Source organism: Hippocampus bargibanti, linkage group LG01, assembly GCF_051943395.1.
Source record: "Hippocampus bargibanti isolate YZ-2025 linkage group LG01, ASM5194339v1, whole genome shotgun sequence".
Taxonomy (NCBI): domain Eukaryota; kingdom Metazoa; phylum Chordata; class Actinopteri; order Syngnathiformes; family Syngnathidae; genus Hippocampus; species Hippocampus bargibanti.
In genome coordinates this window covers 2,426,634-2,451,362 of record NC_142734.1, presented here as the reverse complement: position 1 = coordinate 2,451,362, position 24,729 = coordinate 2,426,634, and the positions used below count along the sequence as shown (strand labels likewise).

At 41.8% G+C, this 24,729-nt stretch overlaps 1 protein-coding gene across 3 annotated transcripts in view; it reads right to left on the bottom strand.

The window, feature by feature from the left end:
- Positions 1–24,729, bottom strand: part of magixb (MAGI family member, X-linked b) — a 53,162-nt gene that overhangs the window by 10,054 nt on the left and 18,379 nt on the right. For all 3 annotated transcript variants that reach the window (XM_088989809.1, XM_088989817.1, XM_088989799.1), the window contains exons 4-12: positions 17,396–17,515; positions 15,615–15,788; positions 12,809–12,971; positions 11,292–11,356; positions 9,454–9,615; positions 6,420–6,900; positions 5,235–5,769; positions 4,206–4,269; positions 2,934–3,338 (exon numbers count right to left, since the gene is read on the bottom strand). In XM_088989809.1, the coding sequence (XP_088845935.1) occupies positions 2,934–3,338; positions 4,206–4,269; positions 5,235–5,769; positions 6,420–6,900; positions 9,454–9,615; positions 11,292–11,356; positions 12,809–12,971; positions 15,615–15,788; positions 17,396–17,515 (2,169 nt within the window). The remainder of the gene's footprint in view (positions 1–2,933; positions 3,339–4,205; positions 4,270–5,234; positions 5,770–6,419; positions 6,901–9,453; positions 9,616–11,291; positions 11,357–12,808; positions 12,972–15,614; positions 15,789–17,395; positions 17,516–24,729) is intronic.

Genomic DNA, 24,729 nt, shown 5'->3' with positions numbered 1-24,729 from the left:
ATTTAATCTTAGAATCTGACAAAGTGACAATTTCGCAGTGATCACTTAATTTTTTTCCAGATCCTTCCTTTCCCCTTGCAAAACGACTGATGTAGCATTAAACGCATCTTAATTTCAACCCTGTTCTCACGCCCGTGTGAGCATGTGGATCCAACGTCCACACGGTACACAGTCAACACGTCTGTCAGAGCAAACTTGTGGTCTCCACGAATCAAAGCTTCTAGCTGATGCACCCAACTGAATAAAAAGGGTTGGGGGGGGGGGAGGCAAACCTCCAACCCGTGAGTCATCAACAACCAAAAGAGAAGCAATCCAAGCAAATCATTACGTTTCGATTCTTTCACAGTCCTCAAAGCAGACTGTAGTCTCTCCAGCATGGCTCTCGAGGAAAGTCGTGGTTTCAAATATGGAGACCAAATTCCTCAGTTCCGTCCGTGTTCCATGTTGTTCTCCAAAGCGCTGACGTTCACATGGAACCGGGAGCTTAAACGCAGGCTGTTCCCTCTGTACCACAGGAACGTTTTGCTTAAGCAGTCAGTCAGCAACGTAGAGAGCAGGAGGTGGGTAGGTGGGTGGCAGAAGGGAGGGGAGGCAGGCGGAGTTTTAATCTTTTGAAAAACCACACCGGACATTTTTTACTGCAGAATGGAAGGGGTTGGGGAGGGAGATGTAGAATGGAGAGAGAGAGGGGGAGAGAGAAAAGGGAGAGAGAGAGAGAGAGAGAGAGAGAGAGAGAGAGAGAGAGAGAGAGAAAGAGAGTAAAAGAGAGACAGAGAGTGAGAAACAGAGAAACAGAGAGAGAGAAAGAGAGGAGAGAGAGGGAAAGCGAGGGAAAGAGAGACCGAGAGTGAGAGACAGAAAAAAACAGATAGAAAGAGAGAGAGAGAGAGAGAGAGAGAGAGAGAGAGAGAGAGAGAGAGAGAGAGAGAGAGAGACGAAGAGTGAGAGAGAGAGGGGGAGAGAGAGAGGGACAGAGAGAGACCGAGAGACAGGCAGAAAGAAAGAGAGAGACAGAGAGAAAGAGAAAGACAGAGGGAGAGAGAGAGAGAAACAGAGAGTGAGAGACAGAGAGAGACAGAGAAAGAGGTGAGAGACAGAGGAAGAGACAGAGAGAGTGACAGAGGGAGAGAGAGCGTGAGAGACAGAAAGAGACAGAGACAGAAAGAGTGCGAGAGAGACAGAGATTGAGAGACAGAGAGAGACCGAGAGGAAGAGAGAGAAAGACAGAAAGAGAGGGAGACAGAGATAAAGAGGGACAGAGAGAGAGACAGAGAGACAGAGAGAAAAAAAGAGGGAAAGACAGAGAGAGAGAGAGAGTGAGAGACAGAAAGAGACAGAGAAAGAGAAAGAGAGAGAGAGAGAGAGACAGAGTGAGAGACAGAGAGAGACAGACGGGGGAGAGAGATAGAGAGGGATAGAGAGAGACAGAGAGACAGGCAGACAGAGAAAGCGAGAGAGAGAGAGAGAGAGAGAGAGAGAGAGAGAGAGAGAGAGAGAGAGAGAGAGAGAGAGAGAGAGAGAGAGAGAGAGAGAGAGAGAGAGAGAGAGAGAGAGAGAGAGAGAGAGAGGAAACAAGTAAGAACACGTGAGAAAGAGTTGGGCGAGGGATAGAAGCAGTGTAGGTAATATTGAGCGACTTCATTCCACACGACATGACAGGAGTGAAATGAGAGAGAGCAACAGACAACGCAATGAAGACAGATCAGATGCAGCGACAGGCGACACCACCACAACATCAATCTGCCCGTGAAAAGATGGTCGAAACGTGCACGTTGGCTTCTGGCCATCAAGGAAATTGAAGTGCATCGCAGTGGAACAGAGAGCGGACATTACCAACAGTCAGTGTGCATTTGGAGTGCAGGTGTTATTGGCGTCCACTTGGGGTCACCCTCCACACATTCTAATCTACATGATAGAATTATTGAATGCTGAAGAAACCGGCCACTCCATTCCATCAAGCCATCAACGACCATCACAAAGGTCAATAAAACCACTTTATTATACAGTACAGTTTCTTTCTTTTATTATAATACCATAGCACATTTATTATACATTAAATAAGGTATATTTTGTGTAGGCTTAAATCAGAATCATCTTTATTCCCAAGTATGTAGAACACACAAGGAATTTGTTTCCGGTAGAACACGCTGCACTAGTATCGTTGTCAAAAAAAACTGCTAAGTGGCACTATACAGTTCCATTTTGGCTACTGTTGAGAGAGTTCAAAGAGTTAATGGCTTGGGGGAAGAAGCTGTTTAAATGTCTGCTGGATTTGGTGCGCATGGATCGGTAGCGCCTGCCCGAGGGGAGTAGCTGGAAAAGGTGGTGGGCAGGGTGCGGAGGGTCTAGTAGGGTTTTCCCGCGCCCTAGTTTGGATTCTTGCAGTGTGCAAGTCCTCGAGAGTGGGTAGGGCGGTGCCAATGATTTTTTCCGCCGTCCTAACTGTCCGTTGAAGTCGGATTTTGTCCATTTTTGTGGCGGCCCCGAACCAAACGGTGATGGAAGAACACAGGATGGATTCGATGGCAAAAAAAAAATTAGAAAGTAGAAAATTATATTTTATGGAGACCTGGGAACGGATTATTCTCATTTTAATGGTTTCCTACAGGAAATTAATTTTTGGGATTCACACTTTTTGCCTTACACACTCTGTCTGGGAACCAATTAAGTTCGTAAGCCAAGGTATCACTGTACGTATAAAATCATGCAAGTCATCAGCAAAACCAGCGATATAGCAAGAGAGAGCTGACATACGTGTGAGAGTTTTCCACGCCTTCTTCCGACATGCCATAAGCTGCTATTAGCCTGTATCTCCAATCCAAAAGAGACCTCCTTTTTGCACAAAAGTACTTCACAGTTCCAAATACAACTTCCGCAGCAGTTTTGGACATCTCACAAACCAAATCACTTCTCACCGAGGAACTCTTACTAACCTTTGGTGTTCTCCAGATCCTGAGAGGCAATGACAAATCCAAAACCCTCCCCTGGTTTTCTCTTCAGTTCCACGTCAAACCCTCTCAGGTGCCGGACCCTTTCGTTTTCTCGTATTTCCAGTCCTGTTTCGGGTTCTGTGACTCCATTCTCCAGACCTGTACTGATCCAGTCTTTGGGTTCCATGGTCAGGGTGACTGGAATCGACTCCAAGAAGCTAGTGCTCTGGATCAGCGAAGAACTCGTCGGGGCGGTGGATGGCGGAGTGCCGAATGACGTATGAGGAACAGGTAAGCCATCCATGAGTATGGCTGTGTCGACCGAGCCATTGGGTGGAGGAGGGGGTCGCAGAAGAGGAGGTGGGAGTCTCCGAAGGGAGTTGGGGGAGTTGATGGATTGATAATTGCCTGATGATGATGATGAAGAACAACCAAAAATTAGTAAGGAATAGGCTTAAAGGACAACCGACGTCTCCGGACAAGTTGTGTCCATCATTTGTAAAATGGCTTCAAATGACTTCTACTGAGCGTATTTTACAAAGATTCCACCGCATATAGCTATATTTTAAGACTCGCGCTGAATATTCCGGAAGTCTTGTTTTTGAGTTGGTGACGAGTCCGTCCGTGACGTCACTGAAGGAACGCCCCTGACCGAAAAAAGGACACATTGTAGCAGTCCTTCCATCACGTCAATGTATTTTGCTGTACTTGTTTGGTCTGAAAACCTCGTGTCGCACCAGAAAGCCGCCAAAAGAGGGCGACCAAGCTCCATGTAAGGAATTTATCAGCCTGTGGAAATGGGCTGATTAATTCGTCACAGTAGCTTGGTCGCCATTTTCTGCCTCTGTTTTGGTGATACATTTCCCCCCAATGTTGCCTCAAAATGGCACGGAATAAATTCTTTAATCGATTGCAAACATGTATGCTTTCCTCTTCAGAACTATTTGAATCATATTCATAACTGGATGTGTAACAAGAAAGCATATTCTCCGAATCTGAAGCCATTGTTTTGATTCTCCAGCAATGCAAGACGTCTTGGCGTGACGTCACGAACTGGGGGCGGGACTTGCCCAATTCGGAGCTCAATTTTTTGCAGATTTTGGACACTTTAACTCATTTTTATTGGTGTTTTGCATTTGACTAAAAATATCATACTGCGTGTTTTGGGTATTTTAGTTGCTATAAAATGTTTTTCTGATGTCAGTTAGGAAACAAAAAAAGTGATGTCGGTTGTCCTTTAAGAGTGACTTGAAAGCAAGTATTTGACATTTTTACCTCCCCTATACACCAACAGTGTGACTTCTCCCAGTTTAGTGTGCTCTTGAAGGACGGTTTGTACCTGCAAAAACAATAATACTGTAGTTACAGTATGCAGATTGGACAGTTCTACTCACACTCTACACCAGGGGTGGGGAACCTATGGCTCACGAGCCATATATGGCTGTTTTGGTGATTAAATCTGATTTGCCAATAAAACTAAATATATATTCACGCTGTATCGCTGTTCATTTCCTGTTTGGGCGGCAGTTAGCGGAAAGCGCAATTTTGATTGGATGATAATGACCTAAGGTGGCTGTTGATGTTCAACTTGTGCATTTTCTGGGACGCTACATTGGAGTCCTGACGGCTCGAATTGATACAGGAGGACTTCTTTAATTGATTGCAAACATTTATGCTTTCCTCTTTAGAACTATTTAAATCATATTCATCACTGGATGAGTAAAAAGTCATTCCGTGCCATTTTGAGGTATCTGGGGGCGGGAAATGTAGCACCCAAAAAAGGCCGAAAATGGCGACAAAGCTCCGTGTAAGGACTTAATCAGCCCGTTTCCACAGGTGGATAATTCCTTACACGGAGCTTTGTCACCCTTTTCTGCCACTTTTTTGTGCTACACGAAGTTTTCAGAACAAACAAGTACAGCAAAATGCATTGACGTGATGGAAGGACTGCTACAATGTGTCCTTTTTTCGGTCAGGGACGTTCCTTCAGTGACGTAACGTGAGGACTCGTCGCCAACTTAAAAACAAGACTTCCGGAATGTTCAGCGCGAGTCTTAAAACGTAAAATATAGCTATATGCGGTGGAATCTTATTAAAATACGCTCAGTAGAAGTCATTTGAAGCGATTTTACAAATTATGGACACAACTTGTCCGGGGTGTCGGTTGTCTTTTAAATTTCTTGGCCAACAGCACCCTCTAATGGACGTGTAGTAATATCAAAGCACACTCGCAGCTGATTGATTCAGACGTAGCACTACTGAAGGCCTAGGTTTTACATGCACGGCCCGCCACTGGTTTCCTACCTGAACAAGGCTGAGACTCTGCACGTCAGCTCCATTTATTTTGACAATAGCATCCCCTGGCTGCAGAGTGTTGCACTGCTTCCGGTCCCAAACTCTCCTGACAACCGTCAGCCCGCCGTCCGGGCCGCCGCCCATCAAGCTGAAACCCAGGCCTCTGTCTGCCTCAGTCTGCGCCAACGCTACCGGCACCAACTCGCCTCCGCCGAACCCGCCGCCCGCACGGGCCATCTTGTCCGGACTGGCTATTTGGCTGCGGTTCCCATGGAGACCATTAAAGCCGCGTTGGCGGGGGCTCTCTGGCGTCGGAGGAGGTTGGAGGTGAGAGGGCTGCGGTCTGAAGAGACGGGCGTGAGTACTGCGGGGCCCGCCAGGGGACGACGAGGGTCTCTTTGGCGACTGAGGCAGCGGCAGGCGGGACACGGGCAGTGTACAAGTGGACAGGTCGCTCTCCGACGACTTGATGGATGTGCGGTACTGTAAATGATGCTGGGGGGTTGACAAGGAGTTGTTGTTGTGATTACGAATCATTGATGCCCTGATGAGGAAAAACAAAGAAACATGTTTGGTTGATGTAAATGTGTTGAAGCATCAATGAAATCATATTGATTCATTTTTACAGTTCACCGTCACCTACAGTGATACCTTGAACTTAATTGGTTCCCAGACAGAGTGTGTAAGGTGAAAAGTGTGTATCCCAAAAATGAATTTCCCATAGGAAACCATTAAAATGAGAATAATCCGTTCTGAGGTCCCCATAAAACATAAATTTCTAATTTTATGAGCCTTAAAACTACACAAAATATACCTTATTTTATGCATAATAAATGTGCTATGGTATCATAATTAAAGAAATAAACTGCAGTGCACAAGGTAAAATGTAACGTTCGTAAACCGAAAAGTTCGTAATTGCTTTAGTCAACACTAAAATAGAGACGGGTAAAATTGACCTCTTAACATAATATTAGCGTAAAAAAGGACTCCCGGGACGACCATTCAGTGTCGGGTCATTGTTTGTTTGACCTTGTTAGGTTTTTTTTCATCTTGTCATGTTCCACTCACGGTTTCGTTTGGTACTTTGGTACCACACAAAATATATCTTGTATTAATTAGCAAAAAAAAAAAAATGGTGTCGGTTGTCCTTCAATAGTCCCCCTATGGGAAAATTAGTTCTGAGGTGCATCTTACCTGTGCGAACCAATAGCAGAGACAACTTCACTGTCACTCTGGCTGGCCAGCGTCGGGTCAAGCGACTGGACTTGGGCTAAAGTTCTCAGGGAACGAGGCGGGCGTGTCAAGGGCGATGAGGCGGCGTTGCTCAAACTGTTGCGTCTCAGCGACGACTGTCGGCTGGCAAAGGATGTGGAGTTTCCATTGGCATCGAGAAAGACGCCGCGTTCCACGTCATCGCCGTTCAAGTGGCGGATCTGTGGAGTGGGCGTCGGCCGGCGAGGTAGATGGTGAAGAGGTTCGGGCTGCGAGGTGGTAGGAAGTAGGACGGGGTCATGATGTTCTTTAGGGCACCCGTCAGGGTTGTATAACATGGGGTATCCTCTTGTGATGGCGATATCCACACCGTGGCCCACTGGGACAGACTTGAGCATCTTCACTGCTTTTTTGTGAGACACTCCCAGCACGCAAACGTCATTGATGTACACCAAAATGTCCGCTGCCAAAGCACAAAGACACGTGAAAAATGACAAGAGGATGCTTTGAGGGTACTGTATTCATATTTTCTTGAGCAACTGTGTTTGTATGGGACTTCAAGACCACACTGAAGCCTCACCTTCTGTCATTTTGCAGGAGAAAATAGCACCATCGCTCTCTCTGTCTTAGTCTCTTTTTGTCTCTCTGCCTCTCTCTGTCTGTCTCTCTCCATTTCTCTTTCTCATAGTCTCTGTCTCTCTCTCTCTCTCTCCCTCTCTGTGCTCTCTCCGTCTCTCCCAATCTCTCTTTCTCTTTCTCATTGTCTCTGTCTCTCTCTCTGTCTTTCTCTGTCTGTCTGTCTGTCTCTGTCTCTGTCTGTCTCTCTCTCTCTGTCTCTCTCCCCCTACCTGTCTCTCTCTGTGACTCTTAGTCTCTCTGGACTCTGTGTCTCTCTGTCTCTCTCTATCTCTTTGCCGCCCCCCCTCTGTATATATACTGAATACACAGTCTGTCCACTCATCTATTCATTGTCCGCACTTATCCTAACTAGGGTCGAGGGGGGGTGCTGTAGCCTATCCCAGCCCAGTAGGCGGGCGACACCCTGAATCAGTTGCCAGCCAATTGCAGGGCACAGAGAGACAAAGAAAATATCCACGCTCACACTCGCACCTTGGGACAATTTCGAGCGTGGTGCCAGAGTGGAGGGTTGGGGGACCAGACTGCGATTTAATCGTCCCAATACGTACACTTATGTACAATCTTATGACACTTTTTTTTCATTGACTCCGGGAGAAGGAAATTGACTTTGCAAATGTCTGGTTGAGCTGGAGTGCTTCTGCTGAAAAGCATATTTTGTGTGGGCGAGGCCAATCCAAGCGACTAATCCTCAAACGCAGCCCATTAACAGATATCGACTTGATCGGTCCCTGCAGACTGTCTGCACTCAGTGTTGAGACCATCTTGTTCAGACATTTCTGTGCTGGCATGTTTACATACGTCAGTGAGTCGCAAATTGCATATGCGCGATATGATCGGTGGATTAAAGTGTGGCAACCAGGGGGATTAATGACTGATTACGATACGCTGCAGGAGATCAGCAATTTTCAGTATAATCCCAAAGACTTTAGACAGAGAAAGGAATATGTTTTGAGTTCTTTACATCCTTCACGTCCTTACGGTGCACAATGTGCCTGTTATCACGTGTTTCTATGAGGTGGTGTTGGCCCACAATGAGTGAAATAAATAATAATAATAATAATAATAATACCTTTAATTTCTAAGCGCCTGAAGCTGGGGTTACGTTTTAGATAATCCATCATGGACCACGCACTACTTCTTCTACAGGGGGAAATGGAGTTGGTGGCTGGTGACATTAGTTTCGAGACCTCTTGTGGCTCAATATTACTTCATATATAAGGCATACCGGCATATAAAGCGCAGGGTCATCTTTTGAAGAAAATCAAGGCTTTTGGGTGCGCCTTATACACTGAAAAATACGGTACTTTGTTCAAGTATGAAGACTTGATAGAGATTAGACAGAATAGAAGTTATCATATTTAAAAGTTTCATGTTATGTATATGTTTAGTGAACATGTGTGTGAGTTGAGTACACAATGAAAGCACAGAAACCATGGGTCAACCTTGAATTTAACAGACATAGCCTGTCATCTTCATCTAGGAGATCTAGCCTTGGACATAATTTATGATTTGGTTAACTCCTTCCTTAGACAGAATTTAGGACTTGAAACTCCCTCACAGGAAGACCTCATTAGCTAGGTTACAAATCTATTAGTTCATGGAAAATCCAACCAATTAGACATATCTATGTTTTATTGCTTACAGCTGTTGGTGCTTAGAATGTCCAGGGGTGTTGTATTCTAATTAAGAAAACTATGTTTTACTAATGTATCAATTTAATTTGCATATACTCTCAATAAATAGCTTGGCAAATGCTGCAGAATTCGGGCATCTGTCATGAATGACTACGTCCCCTGCCGGCAGTAAAAGACAATCTTCCTGTGTTTGAGCCTTTTTCCACAGTGTCCGACCGAACATCTCTGACAGGAATCGACCAAATGATAATTTGGTGGAACGTGAACTCTCTGACAAATATTTGGTTTAAACACTTAAAAACAAGTACAATTTATTTCATGAAGTAAATGAGGGCAGAAAGGAGGATTTGATCCTCTCTTCTTTCATCTAGAACTGCTTCATGCAACAAAGAGGCTCAAGAATGAAGACTGTCAGTGTCTTTTGCCTTGTGTCACATTATTCATTTTGTTTTTGACTTCAAGATGGCGCCCGAGAGTGGCTGCCTCTACAACAGCTCCTGTATTTTGTTGTTTTTTTTGCTGCTGGAAAATGTACATTTCTCCACTGTGAGATGAATAAAGGTTCATCTAATATAATCTAATCTAAATATACCTCCACATGGAACAAGTCAAGGTAGCCCTGATTTGGACGTAGCCTCGAGCTGGATTCCGTCACGCTAACTTTCACTTAGCATCTTTCAGTGCAATCCCCTGCAGTTCTACACCCGTGCGCCTAATTACATGGCTGCTGAGTGCACAGTCACCTGTCTTGAGGGCTGAAGGTCCGATTGAAGTCACACTATAGACCTGAAGGAACTCTCTTGGCTTGCTGCCTCCAACAATGTTGAAGCCAAAGCCCCTGGAGCCTTTGATTAAATGTGTGCGCACAAGAAAACCCTGAAGCTCCTCTGGGTACTCTGTGAACCCTGTAAAGAAGTGACACACAAAAACTTGGACGTTTAGGAAAGACAATCATAAATTAAACGTACAGTGATACCTCGGTTTTCGGCCATAATTCGTTCCAGAAACCTGTTCGAAAACCGATTTGTTCAAAAACCGAAACAGGACTTCTGTTTTTCTACTTCTTTTCCTTTCCTTTCCTCTTCCTTCCATAACTTTGCTGCTGTGAAATGTAAATTTCTCCACTGCGAGACTAATAGAGGCTAATGAAATTCAATCCAATCCCATTTTCACAAAATACGGAAAGACCCCCATATACATGGGCACGATGTGGGACAGAATTGTCCGTGGGATGGTCGACTCATTCCAAAAATGTAACGTGATTGACAGCAAAATCAAGAAAATGGGGATTGAAAAAGATTTCTGATGAGTAAAATAAGCCCCTGCCCTTCAGCCCAGCTCGACTTGTTGGTAAAGGCGGCATTAATAACCAAAATTGTTTTCTCATTTTAGAAGTAATTGATACAGAATAAGAATTTATCATATTTAAAAGTTTCATGCTGTTATATGCTTAGTCAACATGTGTGACTTGAATACACAATTGAAGCACAGAGAAACCTGGGGTCAATCTGAGGTCAACAGATAGAACTTGTTAAAGTGTCATCTTCATCTAGGACAGGGGTGTCAAACTCATTTCGCATGGTGGGCCATATATGGGCTCGGTAGATGTCAAGTGGGCCGGACCATTAAAATTATACCATACATGCTATAAATATCCAAATATCATTCCTTCAATACTGAAACTTGTTGAAAACACACCAAACACAAAGGTTTCCCATGCATCTCTGTAAAAAAATATGACATGGTCCATTTTTCATAGAAAATTCTCCACTCCTTATCTACTTTTCTCCGTTTGGATAATGACATTTTGGTGTTGAAACCGCTGTTTTCTTCCACGTTGATCGAAACAGCACCACTCTACACCCTAGTGGACAATTATTGAATTGCACGTCATTAAAAATATGAATTCCATGCCGTTTTTGCATTTTTTTCCCACTTTTAAATTATTCTGCGGGCCTGATCAAACCTCCTTGGGGGCCGGTTCCGGCCCGCGGGCCGTATGTTTGACACCCTTGATCTAGGAGATCTGGCCTTGGACAGAATTTAGGACTTGGGAAACTCCTTTATCACCGGAGTAATTTACGACTTGAAACTCCTTCACAGGAAGAGCTCATTAGCCAGGTTACAATTTTATCAGTTCATGGAAAACACAGCTGTTCGTGCTTAGAACTCAAGAGGTGTGGTGTTCTAATCAAGAAAACTAATTTAGTTTTACTAATGCATCACTTTAATTTGCTTATACTCTTAATAAATAGCTTGGCAGAGGGCTGCAGAATTCAGACGTCTGTCATGGATGGCTACGTCTCCTGCCGGCAGTAAAAAAAAAACAATCTGGGTTCGAGTCTTCGTCCACAGTGTCCGATCGAAAATCTCTGACAGTACTGTAACGAATGTCATGAAATAATGTCTCCACCGTTTCAGCTCATTCCATCTCATTTGACTTCAACCAGCTGGCTGTGGCTGTTATTTCCGTACTTGACAAACACGGGCTGCTCTGCATTGAAACGTGCCACCGCTGTCCTGATCGTTCCGTGCACAAGTGACAAGGGAAGAATGAAAGAAAGGACACAAAGAGGCTCACATTTGTTTCTGTAGAGCGACTCCCTGCTCGGTGCTCGAGGACTCTGCCAGCTGGTCCTCTTGTGGCTTTTGGAGACAAAATGGAAAGTCAATGAAAAGGAGCTCATAAAGACGTGCACCTGGAAAGAGCGTTTGACTCTAGGTCCGATATGGATCGTTGGCGTTCAGGGTCAGCAGGAAGAAAACACAAGACAAAGTTAAGAGATCAAAAACCAAATACTTGGCTGACGAATTTAATTGGTTCCCAGACAGAGTTTGTAAGGCGAAAAGTGTGTACCCCAAAAAATAATTTCCCATAGGAAACCATTAAAATGAGAATAATCCGTTCCCAGGTCCCCATAATTTTCTACTTTCTAATTTTGTAAGCCTTAAAACTACTCACAATATACCTTATTTTATGTATAATAAATGTGCTATGGTATTATAATTAAAGTAATAAACTGTACTGTATAATAAAGTCATTTTATTTACCTTTGTGATGGTCGTTGATGGCTTGAAGGAATGGAGTGGCCGGTTTCCTCAGCATTAAACACTTGATGAGGAACGTAACCTTCTTCTTTCACCATCTTGAGGAATGATCCCTTGTTGGTGCCTTCTCTGCGATAATTTTACCTTGTTCCTCATCAATTGTGATCTGTTTATCTGGGTTGATAGCTTTTTGCATCAAGTGTACAGATAGCTTGTGCGGGTTATTTGTGGAGCCTGGTTGACGGGAATTTTAACCTTGCAGTCTACACTCTGCCTTTGAACTATCAAAGTTGAAACAAGTCCAAATGTCACTGTTTTCTCTCCATTTTCTCACTCTCTCTGTCGTCTGCCTGTCTCTTTAATGTTTAAACCACCTCCCCTCACTGCTGCGTTCTTGACCAATCACGTGGCTTTAACCGCCGACTGGGGGCGGGGAATAGTGGACTAAAACAAGCCGGCTGCCATTTTCGTGTTAGGAGAACGGGCTCATTCGCGAACGAGACATCACTCATTGTGGTGTATCCCGAAAAATAGTTTGTATGCCAAGGTAAAATTTTCATAAATTTAACGTTCATAAAGCAAAAAGTTCGTAAGAAAAGGGGTTTGTTCCCGAATTTATTCGGGTTTTGATTTTTTTAGTTGGTCTTCCCTCACTCACGGTGTGAGTGAGGGTATTATCGTCGAGAAAGCACGGCAACTTCACTCGGATATCATCAAGAGGCAACTACATCAACGGCCATCACAAACATAAATAAAACGACTTTATTTTATAGTAGTTTATTTCTTTCATTACAATACAATAGCACATTTATAATACATAAAATAAGGTATATTTTGTGTCGTTTTAAAGCTTATTTAGTAGAAAAATTATGTTTTATGGGGACCCGAGAACGGATTTTCTCATTTTTAATGGTTACTTATGGGAAATACATGTTTGGCAGACTAACATTTCGCCTTACACACACTTTCTGGGAACCAATTAAGTACGTAAGCTGAGGTATCACTGTATTTATATTTTTTTTGCGGACCAAAATACATCAGAATACTGACTCGATGTAGTGACATTCTCCCGCGTCGCTGAAGGCCTCCTCCCAGTCATCCTCTGCAATGCCTCTCCCTCTGTCTACGGCCCCGTTGCCCATGAATCCGTTTTCTTGGACGCAAGCAAAGCCGCCGTTCGATTCCCGGCGACCCAGAGGTGAGCGATGACCCCCTGTAACAAAGCAGATGATCAAAGTAATGAGAAAGGGAAAGATGATGTTTCATATGCGGTCCGTGCTACAAAAAAGAGCAATGACATGATGTTGGCATTTCTGCAGAGGGGTTAAAAGACCTGCGCTCAGCATTTCTGTCAATGTCCTCTTCCCTCTCAGGAGGCAGCGAGTATGACTGTGCATGCGTCCCACACTTGAGGAAATATCCATTTTTATTCCGCCTAATTGTCCTTCATGACGTCGCATGAGCTCCAAGGTGAAACTGAGTGATGTTGGTCACAGGTCGGCATTGGAGTACCTTTCCTTTACACTGTTACTCCGAGTCCAAAATATGACTCAGCACAAACCAGAGGAGATCACTCCTTTCTTCTTGGACAACGCCCAGATGAGCTCATGCAGGCATGCATCGCGGATATATTAGTGGAATGCTTTAGTTTACGAACTTTTCGCCTTACGAACATTAAAAGACAACCGACACCATTTTTTTTTCCTAACTGACATCAGAAAAACGTTTTACAGCATCTAAAATACCCAAAACACGCAGGCTGATATTTTTAGTCAAATGCAAAACACCAAGAAAAATGACTTCAAGTGTGCTAAAACTGCAACAAATTGAGCTGCGAATTGGGATTTTTCAGAAAGTCCCGCCCCCAGTTTGTGACGTCACGCCAAATGTCTTGCCTTGCTCGAGAATCAAAACAATGGCCTCAGATTGGGAGAAGATGCTTTCTTGTTAATCATCCAGTTATGAATATGATTCAAATAGTTCTGAAGAGGAAAGCATAAATGTTTACAATCGATTAAAGGAGTCCTCCCATAACAATTCAAGCTGAACTGAAATGTAGCGTCCCAGAAAATGCAAAAGATGGCGCCCCAAGCTCCGTTGGAAATGGGCTGATTTGTCTGCTGGGAATTTGTGTCAACTAGTATCAAATAGTAGTGTTGGTGCAACATACAATGATTCACCATTGCGTTATTTATGTGTGTTCCTTCTAATTTCACCATCAACACGGATCAACACGAGGTTTTCAGACCAAACAAAGTACCCAAAATGCATTGTGTGTTGCTTTCTTGATCACGGGCGTTCCTTCAGTGACGTCACGTACGGACTCGTCACCAACTCAAAAACAAGACTTCCTGAATATTCAGCACGAGTCTTAAAAGGTAAAATATAGCTTTAATATGCGGTGGAATCTTATTAAAATACGCTCAGTAGAAGTCATTTGAAGTGATTTTACAAATTATGGACACAACTTGTCCGGAGGCGTCGGTTGTCCATTGTTCCTGATTGAGAAGGCCATGGGCAGATTACAATGACATGGCAACACATAGAGGTTGAAATCTGATTGGACAAAAAGAAAGGGAGACATTCCCATACACTTACAAGGCACAATTACAAAGGAAGTGAAGGTTAGTACGTTTTGCTAGAGCTTATTGCAGCTCATTGATTTGGCACTATTCGTCGACTATTCTACTGGCTAAGCAAACTAGATATGACTGTGAGTACCCTTATACAGTGATACCTCAGCTTACAAACTTAATTGGTTCCCAGAAAGTATGTGTGAGGCGAAATGTTCTTCTTCCAAACATTTATGTCCCATAAGAAACAATTAAAATGTGAATAATCCGTTCCCAGTTCCCCATAAAACATACTTTTCTACAAAATAATAATAAAATATACCTTATTTTATGTATAATAAATGTGCTATGGGATTGTAATAAAAGAAGTAAACTGTACGATATAATAAAGTCGATCCTGTGACTGTAAAGTGACCTTGAGAGTTTTGAAAGGCGCTTAGAAATTAAATGTATTGTTATTATATTTGCACGTGTCTGGCAGTGAATGAGTTAATCAAGTCAAAGTGAAAAAAAATTGCCGGATCCAGCTACTGGCTAATATCTCCCAAAAACTGTATGTCAAGCCACCACTATACAGTGAGACCTCAACTTACAAACACCTTATCTTACAAACTTTTCGTCTTACAAACGTCAAATTTATGAAAATTAAACCTTATAATAAGCACTATTTTCATAATACACCCCCACCACGGCTGGCGGAGTAATCTTCGGCGGAAGCACATGACCGAACAGCACCAGAGGTTACGTTACCAACAGTCCTTATGGAAGGTGACTCTCCTTCCATAAGCCATCAACGACCATCAAAAGGGTCAATAAAACTTTATTTTACAGCACAGTTTATTTCTTTAATTACAGTCCTCATGTAATGCGCCTCTCTTTCCAAACAGCAATTCCCTTTGACTTTCGCCCTCCAATGCCATTCCATCAAGCCATAAATGACCATCACAAATGTAAATAAAGTGACTTTATGATACAATGCAGTGTATTTCTTTCATTACAATACAATAGCACATTTATTATACATAGAATAAGGTATGTTGTGTGTAGTTTTTTAGGCTTATTTAGTTGAAAAGTATATTTTATGGAAACCGGGAACGGATTATTCCCATTTTAATGGTTTCCTATGGAAATTTTATTTTTGAGATACACACTTTTCACCTTACACACTTTGTCTGGGAACCACTTAAGTTCGTAAGTTGAGGTCTCACTGTATTATGACTGAGGTTGAAAATGTAGGTCAGGCGTCCCACGTACATACTGCAGTGTTATGAGGCGATACTTGCCCGGGAGGCCAAGGTCTTCATTTCCATGCTCGGCTTGGGCCGCAGCCTTTTCCAGGTTGCTGAGCGACTTGCTGCGCGTGCGAAAGTTCCTGAGCAGGCTGCGGTGTTCCTGATAAGTAATAGGAGGGGTCTCGGCATTGATGTGAACGGGGCGAGGCGTGCCGTAGTAATTTCCTTTGGTAAACAAAGCAAAATGCAATCAATCATCTGCAAACACTGAAAATAAACGTCAACACTGAAACACTTTCTGAAGATACAAACCAGATAAAGGGACTTCACGTCATTATGTCTTGCCTGCAGTCAGACTGAACCGATACAGCGCTGGTCAGACCTCTGGCAATGTTTTTCCCGACCACAAAGGGGCAGCATTTGGCTTTTGTCCATGATAGCGCTTTGTTACAGCATCAGCTGGCGTTAAAGCGCTATATAAATCAATATGTATGTATTGTATAGTGATACCTCATCGTACGAATGCTTTAGTTTACGAACATTTCGCCTTATGAACATTAAAATCGTGACCATATAATCTTAGCGTACGGACTAGTTTTCGGCAGCGCCACGGTGGCTGGCGGACTAGTTTTCCACACCCACTTTCTTTGAGTGCAGACGTGGTTGGTTATCGAGTGGAGCACCTTTGCTATTATGGGACCGAAAAAGACCCCACCACAGGCTCGTGTTAAGCCGAAGAGGACACAAAACAAAATTACGGTCGAGGAGAAGAAGGAGATCATCGAGAAACATGAACAAGGTGTGCGTTTGTGTGACTTAGCGTCCCAATACCGGTATGCTAAGTCGACCATTGCTAGCTACATGTGGCAAAGGGTGTTTCTGTGTTGTCTAAGCAACGGTCTCCGGCAATAGAACTGTTCATAGGTTCGAATGGAACTGTTCATAGGTTGAAAAACGTCTGTTGATTTGATTAACGAAAAGCAGCTAGCAGGGGACAGTGTGAGTAATGGTATTATCACCGAGAAAGCACTCGGATATCATCATGACAATCATCCATTGACACCTACCATCTCAAAGGTAAATAAAATGACTTTATTATACAATACCGTTTATTTATTTAATTACAATACAGTAGCACATGTATTATACATAAAATAAGGTATATTTTGTGTAGTTTTAAGGCTTATTGAGTAGGAAATTATGTTTTATGGTCACCTGGTAATTCTCTGATTATTCTCATTTTGGTAATATGAAAAATAAATGTTTGGCAGACAAACGTTTTGCCATACACACACTTTCTGGGAACCAATTAAGTTCGTAAACTGAGATATCACTATATTTTTTACAGCTGCCCCCATTTCAAGCTCAGATAACTTCAGACCCATATAGCTTAGGAATTAACTTTTTTTTTTTAATTCTCGAATAAATCCGGAAATGACACTGAATGAGTTAACAAGTTGTTTTATAAAAGGCAACCACATGCTAAAAAAACAGTTTGATCCGGATGTTGCGCAACAATAAATGATAACATTGATATTGTTGGAACTGTTTTTTTTTAAATTAGTCAGTCAATTTATAATCGGATCATCCATTTTTTTTTTTAGGCAAGAATGGAAGGACTTGAAAACCTCATTCACGAAGACCGGAAGCGAGATTTGTACCCAGAATTTATCGGCAAAGTTTACCATGTTTTCCAAAGTTGCCCATGTTACCATGCCTTTGCGATGCCCGTACCACTGGAAATTAATCAAATGTTTGCCTTGTAAAGTCCTGAAGTGAAGCAATAAGGGACATAATTTGTGTCACTGTGACATAAAGCGGTAACGACCTACCTTTACATTTGCCGCTCTCTAGCAGTGCTCCCGACTCCTCCAAAGAAAAAAACTCTTCAATGGAGACAAAGTTATAGTCTGTCCCGGAGATCTCTCCCGTTCGAGGTGGTCTGGTTGTACCTGAGAAAGGAAGACGATATGCCGTAATGAGGCCGGAAAGGCCGTCAGGCTCGTGAGCGGATAATGTGGCCATTAATCAAGGCGGTTTGCTTTTATCTGCGGGTCATAAATTGTACCAGGGCGACTGACCTCAGTGTTTAAGCCAAACAGTAATTCGGCTATAAATAGTGCCAAGGCCATGTTTATGAGCAACAATGGTTTGAATCGCTCCACCCTTGGCTTATATTACAAACCAGTGGCATGTCACTCCAAAGCCTTCAGTAGTGCTACATCTGAATCACTCCACAGCTGCGAGTGTGCTATGATATTACTACACGTCCACTAGAGGATGTCGTTGGCAATGACTTAAAGTACGTAAGAAATTGTCAGAGATGTTCGATCGGACACTGTGGACGAAGGCTCGGAAGGCCCAGAAAGATTGTCTTTACTGCCGGCAGGAGACGCGGCCATTCATGGGTGGGTGTTCAGCGGCAGTGGGTGAGTGACTGCCGCTGCTTACCCACAAAAAAAAACTTATCCTGTGACTGTAAAGTGACCTTGAGAGTTTTGAAAGGCGCTTAGGAATGAAATGTATTATATATATATTATAGAAATATTATTATTATTATTATTATTATTATTATTATTATTATTATTATTATTATTATTGCCACTTAGCAGTTTTTTTGACAATGATACTAGTGCAGCGTGTTCCACCGAAAACAAATTCCGTGTGTGTTCTACATACTTGGCAATAAAGATGATTCTGATGATGATTATTATTATTATTATTATTATTATTATTATTATTATTATTATTATTATTATTATTGCCACTTAGCAGTTTTTTTGACGATGATACTAGTGCAGCGTGTTCCACCGAAAACAAATTCTGTGTGTGTTCTACATACTTGGCAATAAAGATGATTCTGATTATTATTATTATTATGATTATGATTATGATTATTATTATTATTATTATTATTATTAGTTCTCAATGAAAACATATATAAATGCAAAAATAAAATCTTAGATTGTTTAAGAAAATGCAAATGTATCATATGGAGTATGTAACCTTTCATAACTTCAATAAAAAAAAAAAAAACATTTTCCCTCCACAAAGTCCATTCTGGCTGACTTACTATTTTTTGTCAAAGTGACATTACGAATAAAGCAATCAAAATTGAGCTTTGTTGTTATCTCAGCATTTTGTTCTTTTTATGAGTCCCAAATGAGAGCACAAGCATCAACAAACAAAAACTTTTTGTGCTGTTCAGGCTCCCAATGATGCAGGCAATTCATTTAACAAGGCCTTTTGATACTGCCGGATCAATGGGAATCAAATTAAATATTAATGAGGCTTTCTATTGCCGTTGCAAAGATGGCGCCTTTGGATGATCAATGATTTGTCATCACAATTGACCTTGGCCTGAAACAGGGCAAGGAAACAACAACACCCCATTATTACACGACCACTGCTATAAGGTGCGAAAACAAACGTTTTATTGTGCTCTTGTCAGTCACACAAACCTGGTAAAAAATACAGTGATACCTCGGTTTACGAACCCCTTGGCTTACGAACGTTTCGGTTTACGAACGTTAAATTTATGAAGATTTTACCTTAGCATACAAACTTTTTTTACACGCAGCTGCCTCAATGAGTGATGTGTCGTTCGCGAACGAGCCCGTTCTACTAACAACAAAATGGCAACCGACTGTTTTTGTCCTCTATTCCCCGCCCCCGGTCTGCGGTTAAAGCCACGTGATTGGTCAGGAACGCAGTCGTGAGGGGAGGTGGTTTAAACATTGAAGAGACAGGCAGACGACAGTGAGAGAGTTTCAACTTTGATAGTGTAGACTGCAAGGTTAAAATATCCCATCAATCAGGCTCCACAAACAACCCACGCAAGCCATCTGTCCATTTGATGTAAAAAGCTATCAACACAGCTAAACAGAGCACAATTGATGAGGAACTAAATAAAATTATCACAGAGAAAGCACCTACAAGGGATCATTCCTCAAGATGGTGAAAGAAGAAGGCTACGTTCCTCATCAAGTGTTTAATGCTGAGGAAACCGTCCACTCCATTCCATCAAGCAATGACCATCACAAAGGTAAATAAAACCCCTTTATTATACAGTACAGTTTATTTCTTTAATTACAATACCATAGCACATTTATTATACATAAAATGAGGTATATTTTGTGTAGTTTTAAGCTTATTTAGTAGAAAATTATGTTTTATGGGGACCTGGGAACAGATTATTCTCATTTTAATGGTTTCCTATGGGAAATTATTTTTTGGGATAGACACTTTTTGCTTTACACACTCTGTCTGGGAACCAATTACGTTTATAAGCCAAGGTATCACTGCACAACGAAAACATCTGCTCCTGCCATACACCTCAGTTGACCTCCAGACAAGTCATTTGTCTCCCAAGACAAAAATCACCCTGAGCTTGTCCCGTTCTCCCACAGGCGCGCATCTGATGTTGAAGCCTAACGCCCAGGCAGCCAATAAAAGTGATTAATGAGCCGCTGTCCTGGCAGCAGCTCGCCATACAGAAATGAAGAACTTGGAAACACATACACAGACTGCTCACTAGACAATTTTTTCCCTCTCTTCCCCGCCCACAGTCTTCGGTTAAAGCCGCACGTGATTGGTCAAGATCCGTGGGGGAGGAAGGAGGGGACACACGCAGCAGTGAGAGGGGGCAGGGGGTTACAGAAACAGAAACACACACACGCGAAAGGGAGACGACAGAGCTTGAAACAAAAAACTAAACTGGAAAAAAAACCAAAAGTGAAATGGTGAGAAAATGGATAGAAAACACAGTGAAATTTGGACTGGTTTCAACTTTATTGATAGTTCAAAGGCAGAGTGTAGACTGCAAGGTTAAAATATCCCATCAATCAGGCGCCACAAATAACCCGCACAAGCTATCTGTACAATTTGAAGAGAACATACAAGCAAGGGAACCAGCTATTAATGAAGTTTCTAGTGTGTCTGTCTGCATCTGTTGCAATATCACAACTTCTAAGATGTACAACCCAGAACTCCTTGAGACACTTTATGCAAAAAGCTATCTTTCTTTCATAACTTTGCTGCTGTGAATTGTAAATTTCTCCACTGCGAGACTAATAAAGGCAAATCCAATCCAATCCATTCCACCAAGCCATCAACGACCATCACAAAGGTAAATAAAACGACTTTATTATAAGGTATAGTTTATTTCTTTAATTACAATACCACATCACATTTATTATACATAGAATAAGGTATGTTGTGTGTAGTTTTTAGGCTTATTTAGTTGAAAATGATTTTTTATGCGGACCTGGGAACGGATTATTCTCATTTTAATGGTTTCCTATGGGAAATTATTTTTTGGGATACACACTTTTCGCCTTACACACTCCAATTAAGTTCGTAAGCCAAGGTATCACTGTATCATAAAGAAGGCACTGGCGTGCAGGGCAGGTCACTCCTAGGCCTTCAGTAGTGCTATGTTTGAATCAATTCACAGCTTTTAGTGTTTCTCTATGAGTCACAAAATATATAACACATCCAAATCAGAATGAGAAAGCCTTTAATCTTCGTATTGTTCGAATCATAAAGAGTTTAAATCCAACAACAAATCGCCATGACGACATCTGACGTGAATCATTCCGTTCTTCCCTCGCGGACAAACACGACGTCTCTCATTATCGATGCGCCCTCCTACGAGATATATAATGGCACGTCCGTGCCGATGGAGGGGGGGATTGCAGGAAAGGCATTCGGGATGGATTATTGACATCTTCTCCATCCCCCTGACCGTCCCTGTGGATGCTACGTGCCGATCCTCGGGGAAAGGAGTGTGGGAGAGATTGATGAGGTAATTACACAAAAGTCTGTCTCAACCGGCAGACAAAGCTGCCCGTCAAAATCATCGCACACAAACTGCTAATGACGAGCGTCACAGTTGAAAAGGCCGTAGACGCTCTGTCGTTTTCTCTCTCGCTCTCATGATGACAGAGCTAGCAAAATAACCGTCGGAGATGTTCGGTTGGTCACTGTGAACAAAGGCTCGAACACAGGAAGATCGTTTTTTTTTACTGCCGGCAGGGGACGCAGCCATTTATGACCGACGCCGAATGTCTGCAGTCCTCTGCCGAGTGCAGTGATACCTCAGCTTCCGAACTTAATTGGTTCCCAGAACATTAGATTTTTTTGAAGTAATAATTGTAAACTCAGAAAATAAGAGGATAATAATAATAATAATAATAATAATAATATAATCATAATCATAATAATAATAAATACAAGAACGTATTTAGTAGTACCATAATGAGGAAATTTGCAGTGTCCATATTTCAAATTATGATTTTTTTTTAAATACAGTAAAGTCTCGTTATATCGATATCGGATATATCGATAGTCCCGGTTATATCGATACTATTTCTATGCACGCACGGAGAAAATTACATGCAAACAGGTTCGGATATATCGATAGTCCCGGTTATATCGATATTTTTTCGGACTCCCTTGAATATCGATATAACGAGACTTTACTGTAATTGTAAACTCAGAAAATAAGAGAATAATAATAATAATAATATTTTTTTTTCTGCAGGCGAGCAGCGGCAGACACACGCGCCAGCGTTCACACAACCCGGACGTAACGATAGCGAATAGATAGAAAATAGTTTTTGTGTTGTAATGATAATAATAATAATAATAATAATAATAATAATCTCTTATTTTCTGAGTTTACAATTATTTAAAAAAATCATAATTTGAGAAATAGACATTGCAAATGTCCTCATTATGGGACGACTGAAGACATTCTTGTATTTATTATTATTAATATTATTATCTCTTATTTTCTGAGTTTACAATTATTTTAAAAAATCACTATTTGAAAAAATGGATACTGCAAATGTCCTCATTATGGGACTACTAAAGACGTTCTTGGATTTATTATTATTATTATAATTGTTATTATGATTATTAAGATTATTATTAGTATTAATAATAATAATAATATTATTTTCCTGACATAACGTCACTTTCCTGAGCCCATTTCCCCATGTTTATTTGTAGCGTAACATGTATTCATTTGATCCTGTCATTCATTTCCATTTTGATCCACAAAGGCTTTGTAATTCAATTTCCTGGATCAAAGCACGCTGTCTCATGACAAGCCTTCAAGCAACGTGATGCTCTTAAAATAGCAAAGAGGTACAAAAAGCACACCTTCAAGAAAAAAACTAACAGGATCAAATACTCAGAAAGGTTGTATAATTAATTACTCAAACCTTTTCTTTCCTTTATCCAGTAACTTGTGAGGCTTAATGGAGTTCAGTGAGCATGCCGACTGGCCATTCACATTAGAGAGTGAGTGCTTATTAATGTCAAGGGTGAGCTGACAAGGAAAACATACTGTGCAATTAAAGGACAACCGACGTCTCCGGACAAGTTGTGTCCATAATTTTTAAAATGGCTTCAAATTACTTCTACTGAACGTATTTTAAAAAGATTCCACCTCATGTAGCTATATTTTACATTTGAAAACTCGCGCTGAATATTCAGGAAGTCTTGTTTTTGAGTTGGTGACGAGTCCGTACGTGACGTCACTAAAGGAACGCCCCACACCGAAAAAAGACACATTGTCGCAGTCCTTCCATCGTGTCAATGTATTTTGCTGTATTGTTTGGTCTAAAAACCTTGTGTTGCACCCAAAAGCCGCCAGAAGAGGGCGTCCAAGCTCCATATAAGGAATTTATCAGCCTGTGGAAACGGAGGTGGCCACAGGAGGTCGCCATTTTGTGCCTCTTTTCTGGTAATCCGTTTCTCCCCAATGTTGCCTCAAAATGGCATGGAATAAATTATTTCATTGATTGCAAACATGTATGCTTTCCTCTTCAGAACTATTTGAATCATATTCATAACTGGAGGTGTAACAAGAAAGCATATTCTCCAAATCTGAAGCCATTGTTTTGATTCTCCAGCAATGCAAGACGTCTTGGCGTGACGTCACGAACAAGGGGGCGGGACCTTCTGAAAATGGCCACTTCCGGGTTAATTTTTTTTTGCAGATTTTGGACACTTTAACTCATTTTTATTGGTGTTTTGCATTTGACGAAAAATATCATACTGCGTGTTTGGGGTATTTTAGATGCTATAAAACGTTTTTCTGATGTCAGTTAGGAAACAAAAAAGTGATGTCGGTTGTCCTTTAAGGGGAGATGATCGGCTGCTTACTGCGTCACATGACCCACTTGCTGTCCTCACGGGGGAGGATTAGAAGACGCTGTGCGCTTCCATAGAAAGGTTAAGACTTCTGGCACACAAGGTTGTCCATCTAACTGAGAGAAAAATAGACACGCTAAAAGGGAGGGAGATAAAAAAAATTGGGAAGGGGGGGGGGGGGGGGGGGGGGGGGGACTAAGTCATCTGTTATAAATCCCCCCCCCCCCCCCCCACTCCCCTGTAGGCCGTTCCCAGTGATGTCATACATTAGAGCAGATTAGGATTGCAACAGATGTAGTACAAGTAGCCGCCTTTGGCTGCTATTGTACTTTGTACATGATTTCATTTATGAGCATTCAAATTACATTGCCTGTGCAACCGCTTTCCCCAAGAGGGAAAATAGTTCCTACAGGGTTTTACAGCCACATCACAAAAAGAAGAAGTGGGGGGAAAAAAAAGTAGTTTGGAGCAATGGGTGAACTCTGAAATGGGGAGACAGCCTATGAGAATAAACCAAGTGCAAAAAAAAAAAAGAACAAATGTTGACGTGAAACTGTTGAAAATAACCAGACTCGGGAATCACTTCAACTTGATGTTGTTTCTACTGTTATGGTTGTGACATGTCTAATTGATTTGAACAAGCGAGATTTTATTCTGGGTTTATGAACTTAATTGGTTCACAGACAGAGTGTGTAAGCCAAAAAGTGTGTATCCCAAAAATGAATTTCCCAAAGGAAACCATTAAAATGAGAATAATCCGTTCCCAGGTCCCCATAAAACATAATTTTCTACTTTATAATTTTCTCAGCCTTAAAACTACACAAAATATACCTTATTTTTTGATGGCTTGATGGAATGGAGTGACTGGTTTCATCAGCATTAAACACTTGATGAGGAACGTAGCCTTCTTCTTTCACCATCTTGAGGAATGATCCCTTGTAGGTGCTTTCTCTGCCATAATTTTACCTAGTTCCTCATCAATTGCGTTCTGTTTAGCTGGGTT